The sequence below is a fragment of the Pelobates fuscus genome, chromosome 3, assembly GCF_036172605.1.
Source record: "Pelobates fuscus isolate aPelFus1 chromosome 3, aPelFus1.pri, whole genome shotgun sequence".
In the NCBI taxonomy this organism is placed as follows: domain Eukaryota; kingdom Metazoa; phylum Chordata; class Amphibia; order Anura; family Pelobatidae; genus Pelobates; species Pelobates fuscus.
The window spans coordinates 361,542,484-361,557,034 of NC_086319.1; the positions used below are offsets into that span (position 1 = coordinate 361,542,484).

The following is a 14,551-nucleotide window of genomic DNA, read 5'->3' on the forward strand; positions in this document are numbered from 1 at the left end:
TCTGCCAGCCCGCCTCCACTGAACTGCCAATGCCACTGGACCACCAGTGAGTGAGAGCCCCCTCCCTGCCAGGTATCAAGCAGGGAGGGGGGACGAAAAAAAAATCATAAAAAATTAAAAATATTTAAAAAGAAATATTATAATAAAACAAAACAAAGTAATATTATAATAATTAAAAAAATTATAAAAATGCCCACCCCCCACCAAGGCTCTGCATCACACTCTGCATCACACACACACACTGCACTCATACACACACTTCACTCATTCACACACACTGCACTCATACACACACTGCACTCATACACACACACACTGCATTCATACACAGACACTGCACTCATACACACACTGCACTCATACACACACACTGCATTCATACACACACTGCACTCATACACACTGCATTCTCATACACACACTGCACTCATACACACACACTGCACTCATACACACACTGCATTTATACACACACTGCACTCATACACACACACACACTGCACTCATACACACACTGCACTCATACACACACACTGCATTCATACACACACTGCACTCATACACACACACTGCACTCATACACCCTGCACTCATACACACTGCACTCATACACACACACTGCACTCATACACACACACTGCATTCATACACACACTGCACTCATACACACACACACTGCATTCATACACACACTGCACTCATACACACACACTGCATTCATACACACACACTGCACTCATACACACTGCATTCATACACACACACTGCACTCATACACACACACTGAATTCATACACACACAGTGCATTCATACACACACTGCATTCATACACACACAGTGCATTCATACACACACTGCATTCATACACACAGTGCATTCATACACACACTGCACTCATACACACACTGCATTCATACACACACACTGCATTCATTATATACACACACTGTAAATAAATATTCAATTAATATAATTTTTTAGGATCTAATTTTATTTAGAAATTTACCAGTAGCTGCTGCATTTCCCACCGTAGTCTTATACTCGAGTCAATAAGTTTTCCCAGTTTTGGGGGGTAAAATTAGGGGCCTCTGCTTATATTCGGGTCGGCTTATACTCGAGTATATACAGTAGTTGTCAGGATAGGATCCTGACACAATCCCCTCCTTCAAGAACGGACTCCGGACGCGAAGGTCGAATGCAAAAACTGAAAAGGAAGCCAGTTAAAAGAATATGCAGACCAATCCATTAAAAATAGAAAATGCATCATTTTTTTCTCCTGTGTTTCTTCTTTTCTTTCTCTTTCAGCAACTCTTCAGATATAGTTAGGTCTTTTAGACATACAATAACACAGTTTGAGGCTTTGGTGCATTCAGGTGGTATCTCTTCAGTTATGGAATTTTCTTTTACCCATAGAGTAGAGATGAGTTTATTATTTTTCTTCATTAACTCCGAATTGAGAATCTGAGGTATAATAGATTTTTCCAGTGTAGGTTCTGGTATACCTAGGGTTGATGGTTGGGAGGAAGAGCAGGTTAGAACTTAATTAGAGGATTTCCCAGAAGGATTAGCTTCCAAATACATCATGGCATCCAGATAGCTTATATATACGCAGAGTTCTTTTCTTGGCATGATAGTACCATCACTGGCTTTTTCAAGACCAGGGGCACCACATAGAGGTTTTGCCGTATTCTTTTTTTCTGAGGATTGGATGATGGTAGTATCAGCCATAGTAGTCACCATGGGTTATTTCATGAAAAGTTCTTCTCCAGTGTCTTCCTTGCCAGAGTGTAGTTCATTGTTAGCATAATTTTCATCTATAAGGTAAGCTATATATAATCGTCTGAAGAGTGATGTGCAGGTATAGGAGTTTTCTGAGAAACAGATATGCGGTCTTTATGGTCTTTGTAATTAGGAGAGTCAGGTTGAGAGGTCTGTAAGTTTGGATCAGAGTCAATTGAGGGCTTTGGAGGTCTTCTTGGACAGAATGAGATTCTGTGCCCTTTTTCACCACAATAAAAAAAAATGCATCCTCTTGCCGTCTTTTTTGTATTTCTTCCTTAGTTAATGGATTTTGTTTCCTGCTTGACCTGGAAAGTTAGACAGTCTTTTTCTCAGGTGAATTGCAGGGGCTTGATTGCAGCAAATAAGACACTGAATTACACAGTTCCAAGAGACATTTAGCAATGATTGTCAGAACACCTGTGTGGTGAAAGTGACCTTGCCACTGGTTCTTGGAGAGGCCTGCTTGCCAGCCTTTTGCCTTGTGACTATGGCCCCTGGGAAGTATTGCCATTTAAAAAAGTCTGTTTGGGCTTATTGGATTTTGGGACACTTTTTCTGCCCCTTTGAATCCATGGGAAGTTGTGCCTCTTCCCCTCCCCCGTTTCCTGTCCCATTGTTCCCAGGGACACTGCCAGACCAGCTGAAATTGGCTGCTTTGTCCCTCCTCAATCTCAAATCAGCCCTTGCTATTGTCGAACCCCATGGCGATTTGACTGTGTTCGTGGGATTTCAGCGCTATATTGAGCACTCAGATCCAAGCTATCTGGGGATAGGTCAAATGTGGGGGTTCAGTTCTATAGAATAGTAGTTATGTATTTTAATGTGTTTTGTTGCAGTTGTAACTTAGCCTGGAGATAATTGAGTTTACTACAGTTACTTAAGCCAATTATCTCCAGGATAGAGGAGAAGATAGACCGGCTGCACAGCCTAAATCTCTGTTTTGGGGAAAGCCATGCTATAAGTCGGTCAAATAGGACTTCCGTGTAACTTTTGAACCACTCAACCAATTTGGATGATTTTCACATATGTTTATAAACTGTTTATGCTGGTTTAGAATAATTGCCAATAAACCCTCAGACTGCTGAGTTATTGTTTAACCCTCAACATGTCTCATGTGTGTGGGAAAAGGCTGCATCTACACTGGGGATTGCTATACGCTGTATACCCCCCTGGCTATAATCACTAAGCTCTTTTAAGAGCTTGTTCCTGCTTAGCTCTCTGAATGAAGAGATGTTCAGTATGCAGTGCTTATGGTGTCGAGTGGAGTGCTTGGAGCCCTCAGGAAGCACTGACTAGGAGCATCCATCAACGGAGGTACCCATTCGGGGTGCCAGGTGATCCGTTACAACCTGTTAACCCCATAGTCTGTGGTTTGAGGCCTTTACAGTTTGTCATGATCTTCAGCAGGTCAGATAGGAGACTTTGGCCAGAGTTTACATTAGAGGCTTTATTGGTGATTTTGGATATAATAAGAAAACAGGAAATCCTATAAATGAAATTATAGGGAGAAGGAAAATAAGAGAAACAGAGGTTTAGGCAATATGCCCTATATATTTTACCACATTTTGCTTTTGACATGCTGTGTGTGAGATCCTCATACTAATGTGACCCATATTATCTATAACTGCACAAAAATATTTAAAAATTAAAAACTAAATTTAAAGAGTTTCAAAATAGTTTTGCAACTAACTTGGTCCATTAGGCATCCATGGCCGCTTCCTCTGGAGAAAGAAATTCCAGCAAGATGCTTCTGTTACCTGAACTATGCTAAGCCCTGCTCATTGTCTGGAAGTGTCAGCTGAGCACTTTCAGCCAATGAGTGCCTCCCTGCACTGCCACGCTTAGCTCAGTGCAAAGCTTTCCAGCTGCAGAGAAAGCGGGTGCGGGCATCTGTCAGACCCCAAGTATGTTGTCAGACTATTCTCAAACAGTATACTTACCCTGTGACGGTGCTGGAAACTCCATCCGTAAAATGCATTTTGCCAATCTGTCAAACAGTTGTTTCTTCTTTTTTCAGTTCTTTAGGCCGTATAAACTAATCAGATTTGATGTAGAAAAGGAGGAACCAATTCGTGACAGTGCAGGACACTGCGTGAACACTGCAAACGGTAACAATATGTGTCCTGTATGCTCTTGGTTTCCAGATTCTAGAGTGCTTGTAAGAATGAGACTGAGTGATATAGTTAGAATATAAGTGAATGTACTGTGAAATCCAAATTTACAGTGATAACGGTTAGTTGTGCTAACTGAAAGAACACGATCAAGATTCAAATGAATGGAAGTCAATACTACTAATAAGAAATAACAGGGATCAGAGTGACGCTATCAGAGAGACAATAACAAAAAAAATTAGAAACAGACAGACGGCTCATGAATGAACTATACATAGAACAAGTGTAAACTGTACTTCATTCTATAGGTATGTGCATTAATTTGCCACAGAACTACCCAGTATAAACACATTAATTATATATTATATCATATTATATAGAATGATGTCTCATCTCCAAAACGCCTTTCAAACAGCATGTACAACTTGACATAATAATCGGCTTCTTCTGTAGTTGCCATCGTTGATATCTTGGTTGTTGTTTGGTGAGTAGTACATCTGAGGTCATCTCATCTGATGAGCACCACTGGATGTCAACTCATTCTTGCAAGTTCCTGAGTAGGTGTTACATCACATCAATTTGATATTAGTATTGATATTGATTAAGAGAGTGTTACATTTGCTTTTATTTGAGTTGTAATCAGTGCTATCTTTGCACCTCAAGCCCTATTATTATTCAATTAACTCTGGGTTTAAGGTTGCTGGAGGCTGAACTCTTAAGTAAGGTTCAATTAACCTCCCAAAACATGATCTAGGGCAGGGACTACATGCTAGTGGGGACAGTGGCCAAAGCGTATCTGCCTAGAGACCAAACAATGAGCATCAGAGCAGTGGGAGGGAGGGAGCAAGGGCAGGACAACCTGGTTATGAAGAAGCCTGGAAGAAATAGTTTTTGTACAAATAATTTTTACTGGGCTCCAAAATCTGCAACTTCCACATACAAAGAACAGTATTGAAAGAAAAAATAGACTGTAGTAAAAAAGAAATGTTAGATTAATTAAAAGTTGAAAGTGAGAACAGTAATACTGTGGAGGTGACGGAGAGACTGTAAGTCTATTTTTGTTCTCCTGCACATATACATCACACACAACACTCATATACATCATACGCGCCATTAATTGCTACCTGCAGTACATGCAGTATACCTATAGTTAAAAATAATATCCGATACAGCATTCTTATAAATATAGCGACATCAAATGCCATTTAAAAAAGGATCTCAGGAAAGCCACTGTCAGTAAGACAAGCAACGAGATTGACACAAAACCAATTCTTTTTACTTGATCCTGTTTAAGAAAATAAAAGCCAATGAATCCACCAAGAAGTAACTGAAAATAATGATGGTCCAGTCCACCTATAAATGTCAATAATTAACACTCCAGTTTTTGTGTTCTGAAAAAATACACACTGGTTTATTCAAGGTGAGAAGTCAATGTTAACTTCAAATTTAAGGTCAGAGTGGCTGAACTGGTAACACAGCCAACCTAGAGAATATCTAGGAAATGCTGGTGGCTTCTCTTCGAAGTGAAGAACCTTAAAACTGATTTATAAATAAGGGAATCTATATTGCAGAATATATATCTGTTATATCTTGCTGAAGAAGTGCTGCATTACATGTGGCTGAACACTGGCCTTTAGGGCAATCTGTTATCTTATCAGTTAGGTCACAAATTTCCATAGTCATTAAAGGATTGGCTAGGAGAAAAAAAATGGAATAAAGCACCTTGAATATGTTACCGATGTTAAGAGTAAAACCCAATAACATTTGTTGAAGAACAGATAAGGCCTTATCATGTCCCAGGAAGACACCATATAAATAACAGTGTTGCTATGTAGATTCTCAAGTGCATTTAAGCATGAATGATATTCTAGATCTGCACAATGCTCTAATCTTGTCAAGTAAATATAATAAAGAATAGCTCTAGTATAGGGTGTTCTGGTTTTATTTTTGTTTGTTTAAATAATTGTTCACATTGTGGGCAGTGCTGTATTTCCTATTATGCAGAGTAGGCACCTGCCTACATGCGCATGCCTAATGGGGGCATTGTAACGGCTACAATTAGTTTCCAGAAGCTCTAAACACTGCCCCCTGCTGGCTGCTCTCTAGTACTTTATGATGTCACATCATGCACAGTGTGAGCCTCATGAGAGTTGCGCTTAGATCTCCTAGCAGCTCTCAAACTCTAGACAGGACAAAGAGTGAGGAGAGAGAGGCACAGGAGATAGGTTAAATGGGGAGAGACACCAGGAAAGATAAAAGGGGAGAAGACAGATAATAGACTAAAGCAAAGGGGAGGATAGTACTATAAAAGCAGAGGTAAATATGATAGTGGTGGAAGGGATTGATCACATGGCTATATTACTGTCCCAAGAATGAAGAGGACTGGAGAAGGACCTGGGATATATCTAAATGTGGTGGGAAGGAAGCTGCGGATATTATTCATTGTAGGGGGGGTCTAGGCAACCGACACACTCAAACATTTACACACACTGCTACACATGTGAGCACACTACACACACACACTCAATCTACATGTCTGTATATTCAACAATATGTATCATATTTAAATATGACATTTTGCTCTTATTAGTTTGGAGGGGAGAGATTGGGGGTTATAATGTAAATCCAGCCCTGATTATGGGATCCAATCCAAGTTATAAATTACCAGCTGTTTTGCTATTCTAATGGCTGAGTTAAAAAGATTTTTGTTCGATATAAACATTATCAAACACAATTTATGTCTTACATAGACACCTATGACCCTACCAATAAAAAGGAACTGTCCATTCTCTGTAAATTACACTGTTGAATAAAACATTGAAAATCACCTATGGCATGTGTTAGCCATTATATTTCATGTGATCTTACATTTTCTTTAAAAAAAAATTATGATATGGAATTCGTTAATCACATCACAATCCAGTTCTGTCCTGGCACAGACAGGGCTTACAATGCAAATGAGGAGGAGAACTAGAAACATTGTTGCATTTGCTGCATGCTTTCCTTACGCTGCAGAAAATCACAGAGCGTTTAACTTAGAGGTTAACAAGGTGGCATTATTGTAATTCGTAACAACTGATGCAGTATTCCTTCTTCAGCATTTAATGAGAATGTTAATTAGCGGTTGACTGGTTTGCTACATTCTTTCAAGCATTGTCTATATTGTATCTAGGGTTATTCTCCTTGCAAGTAGGACCAACAATCATTGCGAAGAGACGCCTTCACTTTAGAAGGCTTCACTCCAATTGTTTGAGATGGACTTTGCCAGGTGTAAGACATAATATACATACTAAGTAGAGAAATTAAACAAACTTTATAAAATGCAATCTAATAGGTCAAAAAGGAATTGGTTTAGAAAAAAAACATTATAGAAAAGTACTCATTAAAAATGCCCCATTCAAAGCACAAGTAATACGGTAGCACAAAGCAGTAGTGACCCAATAGTGCTAAGAAGGTGAACTCTGGAGTGAGCTGGGGAAGTAAAAAACAAAAGGGGAGTCCTGTAAGAGAGATGTATGTAGTGGCTTTTAGTAACATTGTCATGGGATAAAGAACCTTGGTAAAAGTAGTGTGTTCCATTATTGTACATTCAGACTCCACTTTGTTACAGGAGAGGCTGGCCTTCTCATTGGTAAAATTACTGAAAAAACTCCCTTCGTGGGGTACGCCGGAGATAAGTCTCAGACAGAGAAGAAGAAACTTATAGATGTGTTCCAAAAAGGAGACCTGTATTTCAACAGTGGAGATTTGCTGATGGAAGATAAAGATGGTTTCATTTATTTTCATGATCGTGTGGGAGACACTTTTCGGTGAGCTATAACTACATACAAAATTATATTTACCATTAATTATTACTTACATATATACAAATTTGGCATGAACTGCACACAGTAAACACCCTGGTGTAACCAAACACCGGCCTTCGATATAGTCATGCTTGAAGGACATTGTTTAAGGAGAACAAAAAAATGTTTGTTGATTGCTTAATATCGCTGCATACTCTGTAAATTAATCAATGTCTAATTCCCTCCTGAGACATTTTTCAAAATTTTAATTGTTTAAACAGCCAGAAAGAAATTAAAGAGATGGTGCGTACATGAACACGTAGGTGTGGCTGCTTGTCACATGTACTAAGCATCATCTAGTTGCTTATATAAGAATTATTGAGGTACCATGCCAAGCAATGAAGTAAAGATAAAAATCAACCAAAGTAAATACCATTTTCTTTGGGGTTCTCCTTGATACGCATTTAATATAAGAAATACATACATTTATAATACACATAAGAAAAAAAAGTGCATATAAATACATATCAAAGTGCACTATACCAGTAGTGCTAATGCAATAATGCACAAATAATATATTTATATATATATATATATATTATATAAGTGCTATAATTAACTGTACAAAATAAAGTGCAAAGTGCTAAGTGCAACAATCCACTTACATCGGTATATATCCACATACAATGGATTAGGCAGGTAAATAGCTTTAATTTAGTATCACATGTCTTTCTCAATACACACATGCCCATAAGGTGGACTTGTACAAGTGGATATACGCCCACCAATGTGACTATAAGAGTGACTGTGGGCAAAGAAGGGGAAGATCTGAGGAAGCCGATTATACTGGCAAAATGCGCAATCGCGCCCTGATGTCATACAAATGCACACTGCTAGTAAGCTCCTCCCCGTGGTACGATTAAAGCATCACTTACACACACTACACGCACTCTAAACCATCTATAAACACACACATTACACCCCCTGTATACACACAAATGCACTACACATATACTACACCACCATTGCATTTCATGCTATACCCATATACACAGGGCCGGTGCAAGGAAGTTTGCCGCCCTAGGCAAAAGTAAAGTTTGCTGCCCCCCCCCGTGACATCACAATGCCCCACCCATATGACCTGCCATGTTAACTAACGCTAGTGCTGCAGTGCCGCCGTGTTTACATTAAAAGGCCTGCAGGGACAGGCTATAGACACCAGAACCACTGCATTAAGCTGTAGTGGTTCTAGGGACTATAGTGTTTCTTTAATGTGAGGTAAATTAGAGATTAGTGCCATGAATAATATACTAGATTGCCTACTTACAACCAGATGAGGATGATGATGGGCTCTAGCTGCAGTCTGGCTCCACTGGTCTGGTGTAGAACAGGATCTCTGGAGGCTGTTTGTAACTGTGGTCACAAAAATCAATGTTCTGGGAGAACGGGAAGCAGCTCCATTTTTTTGGGGGCCCTTTACACAGCTCAAGGTCTGGGCCCCAGGGTCCACCTTCATGTTCCACCAATGAATTTGTTCACAGGGGGTGGAGTGTGTAGGGGATGTCCTGATTTGTGTGTAAGGAATGCATTGTGTGAATCTGTGTTTGTATGTGTAAAGGCTGCAAGGTGTGTTTCTGTGTATGTAAGGGATGAAGTGTGTGAGTCTGTAAGGGGTGCTTTGAGTTGCATTGTGTGTGTAATGCATTGTGTGTTTTTCTGTGTGCAAGGGGTTCATTGTCTTTGTGTGTAAGGGGTGTATTGTGTGTGATTGTGTGTGTGTGTGTGATGGATGTCAATCTCTCCCCCCTCCCTTGTCACTCTCTTCTCCCCCGTCCCTTGTTACTCTCATTCCCCCTCCCTCCCCTGTCACTCCCCCCTCCCTCCCCCTCCCTGTCAATTTCTCTCTCCCCGTCAATTCCCCTCCCTGTCAAAGTCTTCCCCCCTCCCTGTCAATTTCTTTCTCCCCACCTCCCTGTTAGTTCCCCCCCGTTTCTTTCCCCCCCTGTCAGTTTCTTTCTCCCCCCCGTCAGTTTCTTTCTCCCCCCCGTCAGTTTCTTTCCCCCCGTCAGTTTCTTTCTCCCCCCCGTCAGTTTCTTTCTCCCCCCCGTCAGTTTCTTTCTCCCCCCCGTCAGTTTCTTTCTCCCCCCGTCAGTTTCTTTCTCCCCCCTCCCCCTGTCAGTTTCTTACTCCCCCCCCTCCAGTTTATTTCTTCCCCCTCCCTCCCTCCCTGTTTATTTCTTCCCCCTCCCTCCCTCCCTCCCTCCCTGTTTCTTTCTTCCCCTCCCTCCCTCCCTCCCTCCCTGTTTCTTTCTTCCCCTCCCTCCCTGTTTCTTTCTTTCCCCTCCCTCCCTGTTTCTTTCCCCTCCCTCCCTCCCTGTTTCTTTCTTTCCCCTCCCTCCCTCCCTGTTTCTTTCTTCCCCCTCCCTCCCTGTTTCTTTCTTTCCCCTCCCTCCCTGTTTCTTTCTTCCCCCTCCCTCCCTGTTTCTTTCTTTCCCCTCCCTCCCCCTCCCTGTTTCTTTCTTTCCCCTCCCTCCCCCTCCCTGTTTCTTTCTTTCCCCTCCCTCCCCCTCCCTGTTTCTTTCTTCCCCCTCCCTTCCCCTCCCTGTTTCTTTCTTCCACCTCCCTGTTTCTTTCTTCCCCCTCCCTCCCTGTTTCTTTCTTCCCCCTCCCTCCCTGTTTCTTTCTTCCCCCTCCCTCCCTCCCTCCCTCCCTGTTTCTTTCTTCCCCCTCCCTGTTTCTTTCTTCCCCCTCCCTCCCTCCCTCCCTGTTTATTTCTTCCCCCTCCCTCCCTGTTTCTTTCTTCCCCCTCCCTCCCTGTTTCTTTCTTCCCCCTCCCTCCCTTCCTCCCTCCCTGTTTCTTTCTTTCCCCTCCCTCCCTGTTTCTTTCTTCCCCCTCCCTCCCTTCCTCCCTCCCTGTTTCTTTCTTTCCCCTCCCTCCCTGTTTCTTTCTTTCCCCTCCCTCCCTCCCTCCCTGTTTCTTTCTTTCCCCTCCCTCCCCTCCCTGTTTCTTTCTTCCCCCTCCCTCCCCTTCCTGTTTCTTTCTTCCCCCTCCCTCCCTGTTTCTTTCTTCCCCCTCCCTCAATGTTTCTTTCTTCCCCCTCCCTCAATGTTTCTTTCTTCCCCCTCCCTCAATGTTTCTTTCTTCCCCCTCCCTCCCTGTTTCTTTCTTCCCCCTCCCTCCCTTCTTCCCTGTTTCTTTCTTCCCCCTCCCTCCCTGTTTCTTTCTTCCCCCTCCCTCCCTGTTTCTTTCTTCCTCCCCCCTCCCCTACCTCTGCAGAGAGCCTCAGGCGGCTGCAGCTTTGCTGGTGCGTCCATGAGGGCGCACCGCCCGGGCGCAGCCAGAGGAGAGGGGCTGACAGGAGGGAAGCTCTCAGCGCTCCCTCCTGTCACTCCCTCACTGTAGCGTGGCCGAGCTCTGTATGGTCCGGCCGGGTACAGGGAGCTTTTGTTTTTACTTCCTGTTAGTCCGGCCGGGTACAGGAGACAGATGCTCCCTGTACCCGGCCGGACCATACAGGGCTCGGCCACGCTACAGTGAGGGAGTGACAGGAGGGAGCGCTGAGCGCTTCCCTCCTGTCAGCCCCTCTCCTCTGGCTGCGCCCGGGCGGTGTGCCCTCATGGACGCACCAGCCCGGGCAAAGCTGCAGCCGCCTGAGGCTCTCTGCAGAGCGCTCGGGCGGCTGCAGCATGAGGGGGGCTGGCGCTCCTGGCGGCGCCCCTTCCCAAGGGGCACCCTAGGCGGCTGCCTAGTCCGCCTAACAGGTAGCGCCAGCCCTGCATATACACTATGTCCTTATACACACACACTACACCTCCTATGCACCCACTGTACACCTATACACACATTACAGTCCCTATACACATAATTTACAGTCCCAAAACACACCCACACACTACAGCCTCTAGTTACACATAGTACACCACAAACGGACCCCTTTGCATGTGATACTAGATTGAAGCTATCAACCTGCCTAATCCATTGTATGTGGATATATAATGATGTAAGTGGATTGTTGCAATTTACACTATTTGTGCACAGTTAATTATAGCACTTTGTTGTATTATTTACACATTATTGCATTAGCACTACTGGTATAGTGCACTTTAGTAGGTATTTTTTTGCATTTTGTTCATGCACTTATTTTTTCTTCTGTGTATTATAAATTAAGTGGTCTGAACATCACATTTTTACATCTTATTGATTTTTTTAAATTTCTAATTTTGTATGTGTGAGTGTTATGAGCTTGTACACTGGTGGTGAGGTGCAGGTTTTTAAGTTATAGTTTAATTTTATTTTCTTAATTAAATTTTTAGCACCTTTATTTTTACTTGTTTAGTTTATATACAGTTGATAAATTTTTCTTGGCAAAGTGCATATACTCCGTGCGATGAATTCATGCAAAATTTTCTAGAGGCAAAAGAGAAAAGTTCACGTTTAAGGGCAAAATAGCTGCACTAGAAACGTGGCTTATTTGCACTAGAAACGTGGCAATATTTTTGTTGTTAGATGAGCTCATGTCCTCATTGTGTGAATAAATGATTCCTTTAACTTTAATAAGACAGTGTATTCCTCTGCAGGTGGAAAGGAGAGAATGTAGCTACGACAGAAGTGGCAGATGTTATAGGAATGACCGATTTCGTTGAAGAAGCTAATGTATACGGTGTTGCTGTTCCGTGTAAGTATTCTGATTGACAGTCCCACATCTCTTGGTTCTAATACTCATCTCAGTCTGTCAGTCCAACCATATCAGTTGTGTTCACTAAGGAAATTTTTTTGTGAATTAATCAATAAATTTAAATTTTAAAGGGAAACTCCAGTGCCAGGAAAACGATCCGTTTTCTTGGCACTGGAAGGTCCCTTTCCCTCCCACCCACCAATCCCCGGTTACTGAAGGGGTGAAAACTCCTTCAGTCACTTACCTGAGGCAGCGGCGATGTCCCTCGCCGCTGTCTCCTCCTCCGCGATGCTCCTCCCTGTTCTTCCGTCTGCCGGTGGCCGAGACTGATCCCGCCCACCGGCCGAGGAGACCTAATGCGCATGCGCGGCAATGCCGCGCATGCGCATTACGTCTCCCCATAGGAAAGCATTGAAAACTAATTTCAATGTTTTCCCCTATGGGGATTTGAGCGACGCTGGAGGTCCTCACACAGCGTGAGGACATCCAGCGACGCTCTAGCACAGGTTTCCTGTGCAATAGAGCAGGAAGTTCCCTCTAGTGGCTGTCTAGTAGACAGCCACTAGAGGTGGAGTTAACCCTGCAAGGTAATTATTGCAGTTTATAAAAAACTGAAATAATTACACTTGCAGGGTTAGGAGTAGTGGGAGTTGGCACCCTGACCACTCCAATGAGCAGAAGTGGTCTGGGTGCCTAGAGTGTCCCTTTAAGTTAAAATAAATAAGTTGGTACAATAGATGAAATTGAGCTGTTTCCAGTTTGGCTAAATTGTCTACATTTTTAAAACTCCATGTCATGTCCCTAACATTTCCAAATTAGTGAAAAAACTTGTAGGGAAATATTCACTAGTAAATAAGTCCAACGTCTAAAGATTTGTAATACTTTTTTTTTTTTTTACAGTCACCTGATGTGACCTAGTAAAATGTTTGTCTTTGTCAATCCCTAACATGTCACTTTTGGTGGCTGTAGTAACGGATTTTTAAAGGATTACTTTAACCCCTTGGAGTGGTGGGGAAAAGCCTGTGGTTGGGCCAGTTGCTAGTTTGTGGCGCATGCACGCGCATTCCGGCCAAACAAAGAGAGGGAAGCAGAGGGAGGGAGTGGGGAGGTTGAGGGAGGGTATTTAAATACAAACAAAAAAACTGCCGGCAATGGATCGAGATTGTCCACAGGGAGGGAGAGTGGGAGGGGAGAGCCTGCAAGGGGCAGATATTAACATCTGTCAGCAGCGTGCACAGATTTGACAGTAGGAAGTCTGGAACACAATTATAAATATATTTGTATGTGCATAGTTTCAAGCAGAAATACTGCACATAGATACTCCTACCACCATGACCACTTCAAATCCCTGACGTTGAATTCCTTGAAGGCTTCTGTCTCATTTTCTCTGTAGCTGAGAATGAGAGGTGGAGATTACTAGCCCACTGCCTTCTGTCAATGCCTCACGGCATATTTTAACAGGTTTTATTCACTAAACTGGAAATTGTGGAGAATTAAAATTTACACTTTTTGGTCCAAACTTGAGATAGACAATTTGCAATTGTCACTTTCCTCCTCGCCCTCACCAACCCGCCCCCCCTCCTCCCCCCCCCCCCCCCCAAAAAAAAAACAAACATTTCTTTAGAAACTATAGAATGTATTTATGGTAAAAAGAAAACAAAAATAAATAAAACAACCGATAGGTTAAAAAAAAACAAAAAAATGTGATTAAAAGAAAATGCAGAAACAAATAAAATGCATATACTTCATTACAAAAAAATCTATTTCCTTTCAAAACTTGATGAAAGGATTATTATATTAAAATTGTTTTGAGGTTACAGTTGTCCTTTAAATGTTTTGGAGATGAGGCAACAAGATTTTTTTTATGTTTTGTGATAAAACTAAATAAAATGTGATTAGTTGCTGATTTCAGTCAGTATTTGGGCTGACCTCTTAAATCATGCTCTTATTGGTTAAGAACTGATTAAAACCCCATTAATGTCAAATGTCCGCGTGCATTAAAAGGAGTTACTTATTCTGGAGCATGCAGAAAAAAGGCTGGCTGCAAAAATCTGAAGAAATGTCACTGTGTGTCTTATAGTTAATACTGAGCTCATGTATAGCAGGAGCAGTCTGTTCGTCGTTGTTAACCTGTCAGCAGATTGTAGGTGCATATTCTGCTGGAATTTGTAACCACGATCTATAAAATGTGTTTCA

The 14,551-nt window shown here is 42.2% G+C and overlaps 1 protein-coding gene across 1 annotated transcript in view; it reads left to right on the top strand.

Moving 5' to 3' along the window:
* The window catches only part of LOC134603372 (long-chain fatty acid transport protein 2-like), a 46,562-nt gene that overhangs the window by 25,543 nt on the left and 6,468 nt on the right, over nucleotides 1-14,551 (top strand). The window contains exons 6-8 of the mRNA XM_063449266.1: nucleotides 3,801-3,891; nucleotides 7,505-7,703; nucleotides 12,258-12,355. Coding sequence (XP_063305336.1) covers nucleotides 3,801-3,891; nucleotides 7,505-7,703; nucleotides 12,258-12,355 — 388 coding nt within the window. The remainder of the gene's footprint in view (nucleotides 1-3,800; nucleotides 3,892-7,504; nucleotides 7,704-12,257; nucleotides 12,356-14,551) is intronic.